This window comes from Esox lucius, chromosome 24, assembly GCF_011004845.1.
Source record: "Esox lucius isolate fEsoLuc1 chromosome 24, fEsoLuc1.pri, whole genome shotgun sequence".
NCBI lineage: Eukaryota > Metazoa > Chordata > Actinopteri > Esociformes > Esocidae > Esox > Esox lucius.
Window position 1 is genome coordinate 1980850 of NC_047592.1, and position 18494 is coordinate 1999343.

At 41.2% G+C, this 18494-nt stretch overlaps 1 protein-coding gene and 1 long non-coding RNA gene across 2 annotated transcripts; one reads left to right on the forward strand and one right to left on the reverse strand.

The window, feature by feature from the left end:
• Positions 1 to 4256: 4256 nt before the first annotated feature.
• LOC114830329 (Fc receptor-like protein 2) lies at positions 4257 to 17090 on the reverse strand. Its single transcript, XM_029117865.2, has 5 exons — positions 17042 to 17090; positions 16389 to 16415; positions 9288 to 9560; positions 5630 to 5866; positions 4257 to 4498 (listed from the first exon to the last, which is right to left on the reverse strand). The coding sequence occupies exons 1-5, from the start codon at positions 17079 to 17081 to the stop codon at positions 4278 to 4280; spliced, it is 798 nt and encodes a 265-aa protein (XP_028973698.2). The 5' UTR covers positions 17082 to 17090; the 3' UTR covers positions 4257 to 4277.
• On the forward strand, positions 4419 to 9412 carry LOC114830342. Its single transcript, XR_003778013.2, has 3 exons — positions 4419 to 4495; positions 8322 to 8522; positions 9327 to 9412. It is a non-coding gene; the product is annotated as an uncharacterized LOC114830342 (long non-coding RNA).
• Positions 17091 to 18494: the final 1404 nt, after the last annotated feature.

Below are 18494 nucleotides of genomic sequence, written 5' to 3' on the forward strand. Positions count from 1 at the left end.
AGAATATGAATTCTGCCAAGTGTATTCTAATAAGTGTATTCTAATAAGTGTATTCTAACAAGTGTATTCTAATAAGTGTATTCTGCCCAAGTATATTCTGTCCCAGTGTAATCTGCCCCAGTGTATTCTGTCCCACTGTATTCTGCATGTGTGTATTCTGCCCCCAGGGTATTCTGCCAAGTGTATTTTGCCCCAGTGTATTCTGCCCCTGTTAATTCTGCCAAGTGTATTTTGCCCCAGTGTATTCTGCCCCAGTGTAGTCTGGCCCAGTTTGTTCTGCCCCTGTGTATTCTGAACCAGTGTATTCAGCCCCTTTGTATTCTGCCCCTGTGTATTCTGAACCAGTGTATTCAGCCCCTTTGTATTCTGCCCCAGTGTAGTCTGGCCCAGTTTATTCTGCCCCTGTGTATTCTGAACCAGTGTATTTTGCCAAGTGTTTTCTGCTTCCAGTGTATTTTGCCCCAGCGTATTCTGCCCCTGTGTATTCTGCCCCCAGTGTATTTTGCCCCTGTGTATTCTGCCCCCAGTGTATTTTGACCCAGTGTATTCTGCCCCTGTGTATTCCGCCCCACGGAATTCTGTCAAGTGTATTCTGCCAAGTGTATTCTGCCCCCAGTCTTTTCTGCCAAGTGTATTCTGCACCTGTGTATTCTGCCCCCAGTGTAATTTGCCCAAATGTATTCTGCCCCAGTGTATTCAGTCCCAGTGTATTCTGCCAAGTGTATTCTGCCCCAGTGTAATTTGCCCCAGTGTAATTTGCCCCAGTGTAGAAAGATATTATTCCTTCCACTATTCCGATATCCTTCGTTAACTGAAGATTAAAAATGTCCCAGAAATGGTGATGTTGACAGAGAAGATGAATGACGTCACTAAAATCACGGTCCCATAAGTAATCCAAAGGACACCCAATTTAGGCCTTAAACCCTGTTACATCAATACCCTATTTGTTCATTAGTCAATTTACCATTTTAGAATTTAATCTCCATTAAAACCTCTTATATAAAACGTACCGGCGACGGGACACCAAACGTTTATGTCACAAAGTGTGCAAAGTGTTGTAAAAAGAATTTTTTAGTTATAGGCATATTATATATGTGCAGAAAGCTTAGAATCTCGTTAATCTAAATGCAGTACACAATTTAAAGTAGCTATTACAAGTGTTGCAAGTGTTTGAGTACAGTCAACATCCACAAAATGGCACCAGGGTGGCTAGTTTGGCTTCTAATGATGAATTGTGTACTTACAATGAGCCGTCTTCTTCTGATTTCTTATCTTGATGGTCCCAGAGATTTAGCAAAGCATCGTTTTGTTTGATAAATTCCGTTTTTATAATCCAAAACGATTCATGTTCTCCACAACGTTGTAGAACAAAATCCAACTCGGAGCAAAACTATTCAGGATATTCAAACCTTACTAGGTTTTAACACGGCAATAATTGGTAGTCCTGAATAGAACAGAGTCTCTAGCATTTAACAAGCCATAGTTTTTCCTTCTGCGTTGCCTATATGCTTCGCACCACGTAATCAAATACATGTAGTCTGGCACCGGTGACGCGCGCGCGCATGTATTTGTTTTCATGTAACTTCCTTTAAATGACGACCAATGGATTTGAAACTCGCTAGGTTGAGAGCACACGAGCCACACTTTACGGCGAATTTTGAACGATCACGGTCAGACGCACACACAGGACACACCAACAGTGCGCAACACCGCCACAAAGACGCATAGCTGTCGCTGCTCACGAAACTATACTCGGCATTTAAAGTTTAAATGGCTACTCCTTAGTGGAAAAGCAACAAAGGAGACCAATTTGGACTTAATTTTTGGAAGAAATCATGGACTGTGAGTCAAGCAACTTGGTGAGTACAATAAGATAGATTACCCAAGACATACAGTGTATTACTATTAGCATATTAGTCTATGTTAGGCTATGTTATGATATGTTTGGCTATGTTAGGCTATGTCATATAGTTTCTGAGCATTTACTGCCAATTGGGTCACGTCATACAGTAATGAAAACAATGGCTACAATGACTCCGTGGCTGGTTCCACTATGCTATGTGAACTATACTGTAAAGCACAATAGAGAGAAATGTGTTATTTTTCAGTGCAATTCGTCCATCACAATATCACCATAAATACTTTTGGCTTACTATTACGTAGCTAATAAAGCTTGTAGCCAGCACATTTTTAGTCTAGCTATACAGTACCTATAATGAAAAAATTGCATTTTTTTTTTTTTTAAAACAATGACAGTTAAATAACCAACCACTACTCTGTGTACTACCATGTAAATCGAAAACATCTCAAATTACACCGAGGTAAAGTTGGTTTTATATTCAGAGATTCAATAGACATTCGAAGTAAACATTTAAATGTTAAAAACTACTTGCAGTCTTCACTGATTACTCTATTTTGACTTATCTTCTATATTAGGTTGGACAACTTTTTCAAGCCTTTAATTGATCAAAAAATAAAACCTAGATTTGACACACATTCTCAAACATTGAAAATATATAAATTTTTATATTTTTTTATAACGTTTTCAAAACGGTTTTAACGTAATAACATTTTCACAAAGTATCAAGGAGACTTCCTTCCAAGTTGAAAATATTCTACAGTAGAATGCACAACTTTAAAAGCTTTAATTTGATGGAAATAGTACACTTAGATTAAAAACATTCTAAAACTCAGAAAAATTCAGTTTTATCGCAATAGCTTTTTCAATGAATTTCATAGAAACTTCATTCCAAGTTTAAAATATTCTCCAGTAGGCTGGATATCTTTTACAACCTTTAAATTGATCGGAAAAGTGCACATAGGTTTTAAACACATTTTCAAATTTGGAAAATGACTGTTATATCACAATAACTTTTTAAAATATTATCAGAGAAACTTCATTTCAAGTTCCAAATATTCTCCAGTAGGCTGGACAACTTTTACAACCTTTTATTTGATGGAAATAGTACACTTAGATTTTAAACACGATTCGATCAATTTAAAGGTTGTTAAAGTTGCGCAGCCTACTGGATAATATTTGAACTTGAAATGAAGTTTCTATGAATCTTTTTGAAAAAGTTATTGCAATAAAACTGTGTTTTTCAAGGTTTGCGGAATTTGTAAAATTCTAGTTGTGATTTCTGGATCAAATCAAAGGTTGTATAAGTGGTCCACCCTTGGGTAGAATATTTTCAACTTGGAAAGAAGTTTCTACGATGATATTTTAAAAGGTTATTATGATAAACTATATTTTTCAAAGTTCCAATTGTGTACTTTTCCATGAAAATTAAAAGTTGTAAAAGTTGCACAGCCTACTGGAGAATATTTGGAACTTGGAATGATGTTTCTATGATACGTTTAGAAAAGGTTATTGCGATATAATAGCTTTTTTCAATGTTAGAGAATGTGTGTAAAATCTAGGTTTTATTATTTGATCAAGAAAAGGCTTGTAAAAGTTGTCCAACGTAATATAGAATATTTGGATTAATCAGTCAAAGTTATCAGTAAAGAATGCAAGTAGTTTTTAACGTTTAAATGTTTACTTCAAATGTCTGTTGAATCTCTGAATATAAAACCAACTTTTTTTCGGTTCAAATCGCATATTACATACTATGTAATACAAGTACTTACTTTGCGGATGTTAGTGAAGTATGTACTGTTTTGTATATTGTAAACTAGTATGCCAGTATTGTGACCAATGGGAACATATTGTCTCTTCATAAAATAGCGTATCGACATTAGATCATTTTATCGCCAAGTCTGAATATTTAGCTAGACTCTATTAAGCATTGTGTTAAACTGACTAACGTTTCTTATTAAGTTTACCTCCACCACAAATAGCATCTATGAACTGTATGGCTTTTGCCACTGTCCGTTTTATCAGTTTATTAGCCTGAAATAGACCTAAGAGTATCCACTTACTACTTGGAAAAGTCATAGAAATGAGCAATTGCTAGCAACACTGAAGATGAACTTTACACTGCCAAAGCTATTTCAATTGATGGCACAACAACGTTTTTCTTTCATTCGTAAATAACATTGATACAATAACTTTGTACCCTGAACAAAACCTAATGCATCATTTTTTTTGTCCGTGGTGAGGGTCGAACCCCCTCTAACCAGTCCACCTCTCTAACCATCCACCCACACATCCAGTAAGAGACATTCAGTCTTCTTGGTCAGCTCCTTTTATGCGGTCCGGCAAAAGAAGGATGAACAATATTATTGGTGTTAATTTAGATGATAGGCCTGAATAAACATGCAATACTGCTGTAAATTTAATGACAGGCTGAAACACATTGATTCAGAGACTTCTCACCTTGAGCCCTGTTCCTTTTCATGCTGTATTTAACCAGTAGGACAGTGGTCACCAGGTATGGAGACACCACCAATAGACTAGACACCAACAGTCTGGACAGAGACATGGACACCTCTGGAGACGGTGGAGATGAGGACGGAGGAGGAGATGAGGATGCATCTAAGGATTTAATAAAAGGTGCTTGAAGAGGAAAAAGAAAAATGTATAGACCCAAGCATTACAATTTGAGACACACACTTACATATACACAAACACATACATCACAATCAGACACCAGTACACTAGAGTTTATATACAGAATGTTTCCTCACCTGTCACAGTCATCCATCTATCTGGTGATTCTCCTAGTTCATATTCTCACCTGTCACAGTCATCCATCTATCTGGTGATTCTCCTAGTTCATATTCTCACCTGTCACAGTCATCCATCTATCTGGTGATTCTCCTAGTTCATATTCTCACCTGTCACAGTCATCCATCTATCTGGTGATTCTCCTAGTTCATATTCTCACCTGTCACAGTCATCCATCTATCTGGTGATTCTCCTAGTTCATATTCTCACCTGTCACAGTCATCCATCTATCTGGTGATTCTCCTAGTTCATATTCTCACCTGTCACAGTCTTTCATCTATCTGGTGATTCTCCTAGTTCATATTCTCACCTGTCACAGTCATCCATCTATCTGGTGATTCTCCTAGTTCATATTCTCACCTGTCACAGTCATCCATCTATCTGGTGATTCTCCTAGTTCATATTCTCACCTGTCACAGTCATCCATCTATCTGGTGATTCTCCTAGTTCATATTCTCACCTGTCACAGTCATCCATCTATCTGGTGATTCTCCTAGTTCATATTCTCACCTGTCACAGTCATCCATCTATCTGGTGATTCTCCTAGTTCATATTCTCACCTGTCACAGTCATCCATCTATCTGGTGATTCTCCTAGTTCATATTCTCACCTGTCACAGTCATCCATCTATCTGGTGATTCTCCTAGTTCATAATCTCACCTGTCACAGTCATCCATCTATCTGGTGATTCTCCTAGTTCATATTCTCACCTGTCACAGTCATCCATCTATCTGGTGATTCTCCTAGTTCATATTCTCACCTGTCACAGTCATCCATCTATCTGGTGATTCTCCTAGTTCATATTCTCACCTGTCACAGTCATCCATCTATCTGGTGATTCTCCTAGTTCATATTCTCACCTGTCACAGTCATCCATCTATCTGGTGATTCTCCTAGTTCATATTCTCACCTGTCACAGTCATCCATCTATCTGGTGATTCTCCTAGTTCATATTCTCACCTGTCACAGTTATCCAGCTCTTTGAGGAGTTTCCTTTAGGGTGTCTACACCAGTACCATCCTTCATCTGACTTGTTAACTGCAGGGATGGTCATCTTTCCTGTAAACTCAGTTCTGAGGAGGGATCCATCTTTGTAGAAATCAGCTGTGAGGTCAGAGGGAGTTTCCTTAGGTCTGCAGCTGAGAGTCATAGAACTTCCCTCAGTCACAGGGAGGATGGGAATCTCTAGGATTACATCTGTACAACACAGGAGCAGGTAGTTATTATTTTAGTTTCACACCACACAAAATACAGTAACTAGTTCCATACAAAACAATAATACAGTTGTGCTCAATGGTTTGCATACCCTTGGAGAATTGGCAATATATGTACCATTTGTAAAGAAAACATGAGTGGGAAGGCAAAACACGTCTTTTATTTCTTATGGGATTCACATTCAACTGTAGGTCATAACAGAATGGCACAATCATTAAACAAAACATGGCAACAAAGAAAATAATTAACTGACCCCTGTTTAAAAGTCTGCATACCCTTAGTTCTTAATACTGTGTATTGCCCCTTTAGCATCAATGACAGTGTGCAGTCTTTTGTAATACTTTTCTATGGGGCCCCGGATTCTTGCAGGTGGTATAGCTGCCCATTCGTCTTGGCAAAATGCCTCCAGGTCATGCAAAGTCTTTGGTCATCTTGCATGAACTGCGAATTTGAGATCTCCCCAGAGTGGCTCGATGATATTAAGGTCAGGAAACTGTTATGGCCACTCCAGAAACTTCACCTTTTTCTGCTTTAACCACTGGAGGGTCAACTTGGCCTTGTGCTTAGGGTCATTGTCGTGCTGGAAAGTCCAAGAGTGTCCCATGCACAGCTTTCGTGCAGAAGAATGCAAATTGTCTGCCAGTATTTTCTGATAACATGCTGCATTCATCTTGCCATACATTTTTACGATACACTGTGTCTTTAGAGCTCACACACACACAAAACATCAGTGAGCCACCACCATGTTTCACAGTGGGGATGGTATTCTGTTCACTATAGGCCTTCTTGACCCCTCTCCAAACAGAGCACTTATGGTTGTGACAATAAAACTCTATTTTGGTCTCGTCACTCCAAATTACAATGTCCCAGAAGCTGTGAGGCGTGTCAAGATGTTCTCGGGCATATTGTAACCAGGCTTTTTTGTGTCATTGGCCCAGTATATGCTTCTTTCTGGCAACTCCATGCAGCTCATTTTTCTTCAAGTATCATCGTATTGTGCTCCTTGACACAACCGCTCCGTATTTCTCCTGAGGTTACCTGTGGGTTTCTCTTTGTATCCCAAACAATTCTTCTGGCAGTTTTGGCTGAAATCTTTCTTGGTCTACCTGACCTTAGCTTGGTATCAAGAGATCCCAGTATTTTCCACTTCTTAATAAGTGATTGAATAGTACTAACTGGCATTTGCAAGGCTTTGGATATCTTTTTATATCCTTTTCCATCTTTATAAAGTTCCATTACCTTGTTATCCAGGTCTTTTGACAGTTCTTTTCTGCTCCCCATGGCTCAGTATCTAGCCTGCTCAGTGCATCCACGTGAGAGCTAACAAACTCATTGACTGTTTATACACAGACACTAATTGTAATTTAAAAAGCCACAGGTGTGGGAAATTCCCTTTAAATGCCACCTGTGTGTGTCACCTTTTGTGTCTGTAACAAGGCCAAACATTCAAGGGTATGTAAACTTTTGATCAGGGCAATTTGGGTGATTTCTGTTCTCATTATGATTTCAAAAGGAGCCAAATAACTATTTGATAATAAATGGCTTCACAATCCTTAAAAGAAACTTTTTTTCTCCATAATCAGTCATATTTTCAAAATCAATGCCAAAATGTCACTATTTCTGCCAGGGTATGCAAACATATAAGCACAACTGTATACTAATTAGTTTACCACAACAAACAATACAGTAATTATCTGTAGCCTAGACAATATACAATATTTAGTTTCACACAACACAAAATACAATTATTCATTCACACAACACAATATTGTCCTCAGGTAACCACATCAGCCAAGTGTAACCCAATTCTAGTAATACAATGTTCTTTTTTTGGTTGTTTTCTTTGCTTGATGCAGGCCAATAATTTCACCTCTCTGAAACACAGTGACATCTTTTCCACAACAATGGGATACGTCTTCTGTCATGTTATTACAGATTTTTCTGAATGCTTAAACACTAACAGTGATTCTTGAAGCACTATCTCTGAAACCTTTAACACTAGTAGTCAATGCATTTACCAAGTGCCAATCTGTATGCACATTCTCTGCTTTACACACAGTTTGTAATTTTATAACACTTTTTGCAAAACTGTAAACATAACTAATTTCTTTACGCTCAGTTTTAAACTTCATAACACACTTCTAGCAAAATTGTAAACATTGGCCACTACATTGCTACACTATTTCTGCCATTTGCCTTTCCACATTGGCCCATGTGAACTAACTTTTAGATAATGGGTTTACACACAAACTATAAATAAATAATCCCATTTCTGGACACCCTCCACAAGACTCAACCCTAATGACCAGAAGCCAGAGCAGCCAAGGAATGTTAACATCTGGGACAATTTTAGTTTCCACCAGGCTTCTGTGGTCCGAAAGTAGTTCACAGGTATGGAGACTCCCCAAATAATCTCCATTCTTGATTCCTATTGAAGAATCTTCTCATGGCGTTGGAAGGTGAATGATCACCAGCCCCACCAATGCATCCCCCTTCTACAGTCAATGGAGGAAGCTCATGGAAACATCGATCAGGGGTCGTGCCAGGCCTGGATACGGCCAGATGACCTTCCACACTGCCTAGCTCAAGACAACATGCCATGTGATGTGGTTGAAGTCTCATGGCCAGACCCACAAAGGTGAGATGTAGCCAAAACATTTTATGTTCTTTTTTTTCTAGCACAAATGTTTTTGTTTTCTTCTACTGCGCTTTTGTTGTTTGAAGAGTGTTTTGAGGAAAGAAAATAACTTTTTCCTATTTCAATTGATAGTGTTTTATGTTCGAAATACACATCCAAACTTTACACATTTATGACATGTATGACAAAACTTTATTGCTATCTGCTAAGCCCGGTCCTATGGCCCCTATGAACGGTACACACAGGGAACAAAAGCAGCAAGTGTTTTTAATTAATACTATGAGTGTGTAGTGTGCTTCAAATTATGGTTTGTCTGTATTCTGTTGATGCAAAAACACACTTTAACACACTCTTTTTGAAAGTTTTGAAAGAATTGTTTGCTTTTGCAAAAAATGTATGATGTTTTGCTGGTATGGTGTAAGGCTTTATGGTTAGTGTATAGAGTTTTGCAAAAACAGCCTATAGTTTCAAAGTGCCTAAGCAATCAGAGAAACCTGTATAAAATGAAAAGCTACTTACTGCATCAGTTAGGATGAAAATAATGTTGTCCAGCTGAAACATATTATTTATTCAATCAAAGTTTGCTTATTTAAATCCAAACTGTGACTTTTTCGGGGGCCAGAGAGTTATTACATCAACTTACATACTGTAAACATTTAAAAACATTTAGTTATATTGAACATACCAGTTACTGTGATATTAGTAAATGGTGACAATTAACATACCAGTTACTGTGATGTTAGTAAATGGTGATAATTAACATACCAGTTACTGTGATGTTGACAGTATTACTGTGTTGTCCAGATTCAGACTGACACCAGTAAACTCCACTGTCTGTTGATTTGGTTGAGGAGATGTTGCAGTTGGTTCCATCCACCCTCCCCCATCCATCACCACACTCTGTTCGCTTTCCACTTGAGTTCCTCTTCACTCCCCATCCAGTAGAACCACCCTGGACCTCACAGCTCAGAGAGACAGACTCATATTCCAAGAACTGACGTCTGTTCGGTCTGACAATCAGAGAGCCTGGAGACTGACCTGGGAGAAATCATATTATCCTGGATTATGAAACTACACAATGTACTGTACACTTTTACAACACTGTGGTAAAAATGTGTTCAAGATCATTCTTCAATAAAGTGTGATCAAGAATTTCACGTTATTTCACATTAAGTTTAATTGCTATATGGGGTTTTTTTGCTAATAAATTGTGACAGATAATATCAGTAAGAAATGTCAAGGTTTAGCAAACGCTACAGTACACTAATTTTCCTTAATTCTGTCATTTTTCTTTCAAATCTGTCTTTGGCATTTTTGCCATTTTGGCTTGGTGAATCCTCATCTCATCTTCATCTGCTTATCCGGTATCGGGTCACGGGGTCAGCAGCTCCAGCAGGGGACCCCAAACTTCCCTTTCCCGAGCCACATTTGCCAGCTCTGACTGGGGGATCCTGAGGCGTTCCCAGGCCAGTGTCGAAATATAATCTCTCCACCTAGTCCTGGGCCTACCCCGAGGTCTCCTCCCAGCTGGACGTGCCTGGAACCCCTACATAGGGAGACGTCCTGGGGGCATCCTTAGCAGCTGCCCGAACCACCTCAACTGGCTCCTTTCGATGCAAAGGAGCAGCGGATCTACTCCGAGTTCCTCACGGATGGCTGAGCTTCTCACCCTATCCCTAAGGGAGAAGCCAGCCACCCTTCTGAGAAAACCCATTTCAGCCGCTTGTACTCGCGATCTTGTTCTTTCTTTTTTTTTTTTTTTTTTCAAACGTGATATTGGTTAACAGTGATGTAATGGCGTCTTATCCATGGGCTGAAGGAGGGTGACGGTCATAGAACGTCCACCTCTATTATAAAAAGGACATTATGGGGTCAGGTCTAGGGTCAGAAATCATTCCGATATCACACAAAATTTCATTGAGGAACTCATTGAGGTGTGGAGCCAAAGCATTGAAAGAACCAAGAAGGGGCTGATGTCTACCACCCTCATATTGTCTCAAATTGCATACTTGCATACTATATAGTATGCCAGATTAGTATGCGAGATGATTAGTATGTCCTAAACCATAGTACGCTGAAAATAGTATGCCAAAAGTTCCCGGATGGGCTACTATTTCTGGTGGATTTTCGAAGTATGCATCTGTGCATGCTTTTTGTGGTAATATAGACCACAACCCTTGCACATTAAAAGAGGTGGGGTTTCCATGATTCTCTCTTCTTTTCACTTGACGAAAAGGTCAGTTAACGTCATATGCGTTACATTTTTAGGTTTTGTTACTTCCATCTTCCACAACTCAGATCCTTAGTAAACAAGCCAGCAAAATCTGATGTTACACTTCGACAGTCACAGATTGGCTTAAAATGCATTATCTTAAAATGCATTATGGAATCATAAAATAAATATAAATGTTCATCACTTCAATGTCAACTAAATAGTATTTACCAAATCAACAAAAACAATCATAATATAATTTCATTTTGCTTGCTATAAATTTTTCAACCATAAGATAAACTTGTAGGCCCCTCTGATTGGCTGGAATGTGTGCCATGCACCCATCGCAACTATTAAAGCTCCACCTATGAGATAGCTAGAAACACATGTGTTGCAGAGTAGCCCAAGTCAAAAACTATCAAAGCCCTTGTCCTGCAATACTGTACACAACCAACCAACCACCTCGCCCCACTAAAAGTAGAAATAAAAAAAAATAACAAGATATGAAAAACCAACAATGATGGTTTAAATCTATGTACAGAATGAAAAACAGTTACACTTACAACTGATCAGACAGACAGACTGGTCAGTGCGCTGTGTGTCTGAGTTTTATATCGTCGAAGAAAGGTGAAAACATGCACATCCAAACAAGGATGTTTAATAGGATTAAACGCACAAATTGACAACATTTCGATCCCAAAAGGATCTTCGTCAGGTCACTTTCAAAAGATCTATGAGATAAAGTTAGGGAAAGGCCCAAGTCAGGGGATGGATATTAAAATATTTCAAAGGCCTTGTCCATCCCTTGGAAACAGTTAAGACCATTATTAAGAAGTGGAAGGCGTTTGCCACCCACCAGACCTTGCATAGATCAGGATGTCCATCCAAAGTGGATGACTGGTTAACGTTGGACATCTCTTGACCCATACGTCTCAGCCACTAGTTTTATGCTGCTATATTATTGTACTGGGGGACTAGGGTCAATCAGTCCATATCTTAGCTACTAGACCACCCCCTAGCCCCTCTGATGTGGCACCAACAGGTCCAAAGGACTCGTAGCTGTCCCTGTGTAAAGTCCTCCTGGTTGTGTTGCTGCCTGATGATTCCTGCTGACACTGCTCACACCTCACCAGACTGTCCCTGTCCTTGGTAATGAAGTGGACTTGGATTCTGTTTTAGAACTCTGGTTACAGCCCACCTGCATTCATTGGCTTGTTTGTCTTCTGATCATGCAAAAACATTGACCTGGCCCATAAGGTCATGTATTCTAATAATCTACGCAGCACAGCCAGAAGAGGACTGGTCAACCCAGAGCCTGGTTCCTCTCTAGGTTTCTTCATTTTCTTAGCCACTGTGCATTAACTCTTGTTGCTTGCTCTATGGGGTTTCAGGCTGGTTATCTGAAAAAGCACTTTGTGAAGACTGATGAAAAAAGGGCTTTAGAAAATAAATGTCATTGATTGAATGGTTTGCAAGGAGGAGATAGCCTCTCTGATCAATCAAAAAGCCATCGCCAACTTTGTAGGAGCTTTTGGCCTTTATGGCAAAGACTGATTAATATGTGGATGTGACCACAATATCACAAATGCTCCTCAAAGCTGGCCTCTGTGGGAGGATGGAAAGAAAAAAAAACAACACTCACTTACTCACTCACTGACTCACTGATAAAGAACTCGTTAAGCCCTTAAAATAAAATTAGCATTGCCCATAAAATCGTTATTTTCTTCGTGCCTTATCGTGCCTTAGTCCCGACTGATTAGCCGCCGATATTAGTCTATCAACATAGCCACACCCACGCACACATCTTTACATCATAGCCTAAACTTTATTGAAAACACAACCAATCCACATCCAAATTATTTCTAAACTAAACAAAAATTGAGAGATTTCTAGTGAGGACCAACAAGGCAACCGACGCACCACCCGCTGCAAAAGCTTTGAAGATACGATGAAGCATACCTGCAGTTTGGGTTTAGTCACGGCTGATCTGAGACCTCAGTGTGTCGTGTGTGCCGAGGAGCAGGCAAACGACAGCATGAAGCCCTGCAAACTAAAAAGGCACCTTGAAACAAAGCATGCTTGCATTAAGGATAAACCGGCTGAATATTTTAAAAGAGCTTGATGGCCTCCATCAGCAACAGGCAACAATTTCAGTTCACAGCACTGTGTCTAAACAGTGTTTGGAGGCATCGTATGTAGTGGCCAAAAGAATAGCTAAACTGGGTAAACCGCATACAATTGCAGAGACTCTCATTTTGCCGGCCGCGCAAGACATGTGCAGAATAATGATAGGAGATAGTGCAGCAGCCAGGCTCGGTGCAGTACCATTGTCCAATGACACAGTTGCTAGGAGAATTTCAGACATATCTAATGATATCAGAGAGCAACTGATAGAGTTAATAAAAAAAAGTCCTTACTACGCGCTGCAGCTGGACGATTCCACTGATATTGCTGGGCAGGCACAGCTCCTCACCTATGTCAGGTATCTGCGGGACAAGGCGATTGAGGGGGATGTCCTGTTTTGCCGGCCTCTTCAGTCGCACACTACAGGAGAAGCCATCTTCAATGTCCTTGATATTTTTCTCAGTGAAAATGGTTTGACTTGGGACCGATGCGTTGGCTTATGCATGGATGGTGTGCAGGCAATGACGGGCTATGAGCGTGGCCTAGCTGCTCGCGTTCAGCAAGTAGCTCCACTTGTGAAATGGACACATTGCATGGTCCATCGCAAAGCACTAGCTGCTAAAGAAATGCCAGTTCTCTTTGACTCCGTGCTGAACCAATCCGTGAAAATGATAAATATCATCAAATCACAGCCGCTAAACTCTCGCTTGTTTGGGGTCCTCTGCCAGGAGATGGGGTCAGGGCACGAACAGCTGCTTCTTCACACTGAAGTTCGCTGGCTCTCCAGGGGGCGGGTGTTACAGCGGTTGTATGAGCTCTGAGAGGAGGTGAAGGGTTTTTTGACAGGAATCAAATCAGATCTGGCGAAGCATCTCGATGACACTATGTGGCTTGCGTCTCTGTCCTATTTGGTCGATATATTTGACCGCTTGAATGGCCTCAACCGGTCTTTGCAAGGCCGCAAAACTCATATTTTGCTCCTTGCAGACATAGTGGACGCCTTCACACAAAAACTTGACCTCTGGCATGGCCGCATCAGTCGAGGGAACTGCGACATGTTCCCCAGCCTTGCAGACTTTATCACTGATGCAGGCACGTCACACGATTTCTCCTCTCTATTTCAGTCAGCGTCTGAGCACCTGTCAGCAATGAGAGAACAATTTGCGATGTACTTTAAAGAGGATTATCGCTCTTTTGCGTGGGTTTGAGATCCATTTGTGTGCACAGCAAACAAGCTGTCAATTGATATGCAGGAACAGCTAATTGAGCTGAAGAGTGACAGTAGGCTGAAGGAACTCCTTACCTCCTGCCCTCTTTCATCATTCTGGGCTGCATTGATGCAGGAATACCCTCAACTCTGTGACGTCGCCTTGAAGATTCTCCTCCCTTTCGCGTTGACATATTTGTGTGAGGCAGGATTCTCAAAAATGACCACAATCGGACACAAATCGAGGATGATTTGAGGCTATGTTTATCAGACATTGCACCAAGAATTGAGGATCTTTGCAAGGCAAAACAGGCTCAGGTCTCACATTAACATCACTTACCTGCAAGCTTCTGTAAAAAATGCAGATGATATGCCTACTATTAGGCCTAGTAATAATAACATATCAGAGGTCTGGTGCCAATTCCCAATTATAGCAATAGCCTAGTAATGATAATAGGCCTACTGATGATGATGATGATAATAATAATACCAACAAAAAGCATGTAACCTCATAATTATATAGCAATAGCCTAGTAATGATAATAGGCCTACTACTACTCATCATAATAATAATAATAATAATGCCTGCAAGCTCACATTAGAAGTCTGGTGCTAGTGGCAATTATAACAATAGCCTAGTAATGATAATAGGCCTACCTACCGCTACTGATGATAATAATAATAATGTGTGGGCCTAAAAATAATAGCCTAGGGGGCTTTCTATCTATCTATCTATCCATCTATCCATCTATCCATCTATCCATCTATCTATCTATGCAAGGTGTTGTAGTGGGGGTGGCACCGGGAAGGGGGGCCCCAATTGCAATGAACCAGCTTTGGGGGGTCCCAGCTTGCAAAAGGTTGAGAACCCCTTCTATAGAGAGTGGAATTCAGTGGAATTACTTGAAGTCCATAAGCGGTCACCATGAATTGTACTGAGCAAGAACAATACTTCAAAAGAAGAATGAGTAAATATTGCACAGTCAAGGTGTGCACATTTTGTAGAGATGCATTCAAAGAGACTCATGGCTGTAAATCTGAAAAATGTGGTTCTACTAAGTATTAACTCATGGGGGTATTTTAAAATGGGGAGAACAAGTATTTGATACACTGCCGGTTTTGCAGGTGTCACGATCCCTCCCCTGTGATATTGTGTGTGTGTGTGGATACCTGTTCCCCTTTCTGTCTGTGCCTCTGTTATGGTCGTCCTGGCAACCTATTAGGGGGCGTGGCTTCTGCTCCGGGGTGTTGCCGGTGCCAGCTGGTTCCCCTTGATGATCACGCACCTGTTCCCTATTCCACCACTCACCGGCAGCATTTAAGCGGCGCTTTGACGTCTCGTCCCTGCCGGATCGTTATTCGAATCTCGTACGTCCTGCTCAGTCTGAAGTCTTGCCTGGTCCCACTTACCTGTTTGTTTCATGTTCTGACTCTCCCTGTTCTCCGTTCAGTCACAGGATTCCGCATCTCCATTCACCTACCTGGATTCTGCCTCGACGACCGGTTCACCTGCTGCATCCTGACCCACATTCTCCTTCCTGACTACCTGGACTCCTGGACTCACCTTCACTCCATCTCCCCTGCCTGCACTCTGTCCATTCTCCACAAACGCTCTCACTAATAAATCACTCTTCACTATCTCTACTGCTTTTGGGTTCCGCCTAGGCCCTGATAGCAGGTCTCTTTTATACAGGTATCGAGTTCCAACAGGTGCAGTTAATACAGGTAAAGAGTGGAGAACAGGAGGGCTTCTTAAAGAAAAACAAACAGGTCTGTGAGAAGCCGAAATACTTAAGTCATGCAATAAAATGCATATTAATTACTGAAAAATCATTCAATGTGATTTTCTGGATTTTTGTTTTAGATTCCGTCACTCACAGTTGAAGACTACCTTTGATAAAAATTACAGACTTCTACATGCTTTGTAAGTAGGAAAATCTGCAAAATCGTCAGTGTATCAAATACTTGTTCTCCCCATTATATATGTATAGGGTATTTTACGGTTTTAATTTAAATACATTTTCAGAATTCTTTATTTATTTATATTTTTACTTTAATGATATTGTGGGTTACTGTGTGTAAATAAAGTTGTAACAGTGATATTTTATGTGTTTTCATTTAAGGCAACAAAACTTGAACATTAAAGGGGGTGGTGACTTTCTATACTCACTGTACAGCATATTCACCACATTGTGGAGTGATGATCAATTAGGAATAATAGTGATACTATCATAGTGATAGTAAAAGGTATTTTAAATGTTAATGCACATGCTTCTGAGAATAGTATCAAAGGAACAAAAAACTGTAATAACAACATACTAACATGCAGTGAATCCACAGCTGTCCAAGACTGAAAAGAGAAAGATACAGAGAATGAATGCTCTGACCCAGTCGTCTAGCCGTCACAATTTGGCACTTGTCAAAGTCACACAGATCCTTACGCTTGCCCATGTTTCCTGCTTCTGACACATCAACTTTGAAGACACAATGTTCACTTTCTGCCTAATATATCCCACCCACTGACAGGGGCCATGATAACAAGATTATCACTGTTATTCACTTCACCTGTCAGTGTTATAATGTTATGGCTGATCGGTGTATATTGTCTGATGAACCCAATGAATACACTGCAATCTATTAAAAGTATTTGGACATTAACACAGGTTTTCTGGTTTTGGCGCTGTAGCAGAAGGATTTGACATGAAATGACAAATAAAAGGTTTAAAGGCACACTTAAATGGTTAATCATGTAGAATTAGTGCCATCTTTTACATACTCTCTGCCTTTTAGGAAACCAGAAGTAATTTGTAAATTTTTTATTTAGTCATTATCTTTACTACCTGGTTGCAAATGCTAAAATAACATCCTAAACCAACTGCAATTGTCACAAATTTGGATATTTCCATGAAGGCCTACAGAAAGCATTGCCATTACATTTCATAGAGATGAAAATAGCCAAAAGGAAGGAGTACTTACATAAAATCCAATAGATCCAATAGACTGGTGTCAGTTCCATCCTGGGTTGATGATGAGTGATTCTCTGTGATCTACACCAACTCTACTAGACTTCTAGACCCTCCTCCTCCTACCTGTTCTGATACACTACCACCCCCTAGTGGAGGAAAAGGAGAGGTGGTAGATGACACCCCCTAGTGGAGGAGGAGAGGTGGTAGATGACACCCCCTAGTGGCGGAAAAGGAGAGGTGGTAGATGACACCCCCTAGTGGAGGAGGAGAGGTGGTAGATGACACCCCCTAGTGGAGGAAAAGGAGAGGTGGTAGATGACACCCCCTAGTGGAGAGGAAGGAGAGGTGGTAGATGACACCCCCTAGTGGAAGACAAGGAGAGGTGGTAGATGACACCCCCTAGTGGAGGAGAAGGAGAGGTGGTAGATGACACCCCCTAGTGGAGGAGAAGGAGAGGTGGTAGATGACACCCCCTAGTGGAAGACAAGGAGAGGTGGTAGATGACACCCCCTAGTGGAGGAAAAGGAGAGGTGGTAGATGACACCCCCTAGTGGAGGAAAAGGAGAGGTGGTAGATGACACCCCCTAGTGGAGGAAAAGGAGAGGTGGTAGATGACACCCCCTAGTGGAGGAGAAGGAGAGGTGGTAGATGACACCCCCTAGTGGAAGACAAGGAGAGGTGGTAGATGACACCCCCTAGTGGAGGAGAAGGAGAGGTGGTAGATGACACCCCCTAGTGGAGGAGAAGGAGAGGTGGTAGATGACACCCCCTAGTGGAAGACAAGGAGAGGTGGTAGATGACACCCCCTAGTGGAGGAGGAGGAGAGGTGGAAGATGACACCCCCTAGTGGAGGAGAAGGAGAGGTGGAAGATGACACCCCCTAGTGGAGGAGGAGGAGAGGTGGAAGATGACACCCCCTAGTGGAGGAGAAGGAGAGGTGGTAGATGACACCCCCTAGTGGAGGAGAAGGAGAGGTGGTAGATGACACCCCCTAGTGGAAGACAAGGAGTGGTGGTAGATGACACCTCCTAGTGGAGGAAAAGGAGAGGTGGTAGATGACACCCCCTAGTGGAAGACAAGGAGAGGTGGTAGATGACAACCCCTAGTGGAGGAAAAGGAGAGGTGGTAGATGACACCCCCTAGTGGAGGAAAAGGAGAGGTGGTAGATGACACCCCCTAGTGGAGGAAAAGGAGAGGTGGTAGATGACACCCCCTAGTGGAGGAGAAGGAGAGGTGGTAGATGACACCCCCTAGTGGAAGACAAGGAGAGGTGGTAGATGACACCCCCTAGTGGAGGAGAAGGAGAGGTGGTAGATGACACCCCCTAGTGGAGGAGAAGGAGAGGTGGTAGATGACACCCCCTAGTGGAAGACAAGGAGAGGTGGTAGATGACACCCCCTAGTGGAGGAAAAGGAGAGGTGGTAGATGACACCCCCTAGTGGAGGAAAAGGAGAGGTGGTAGA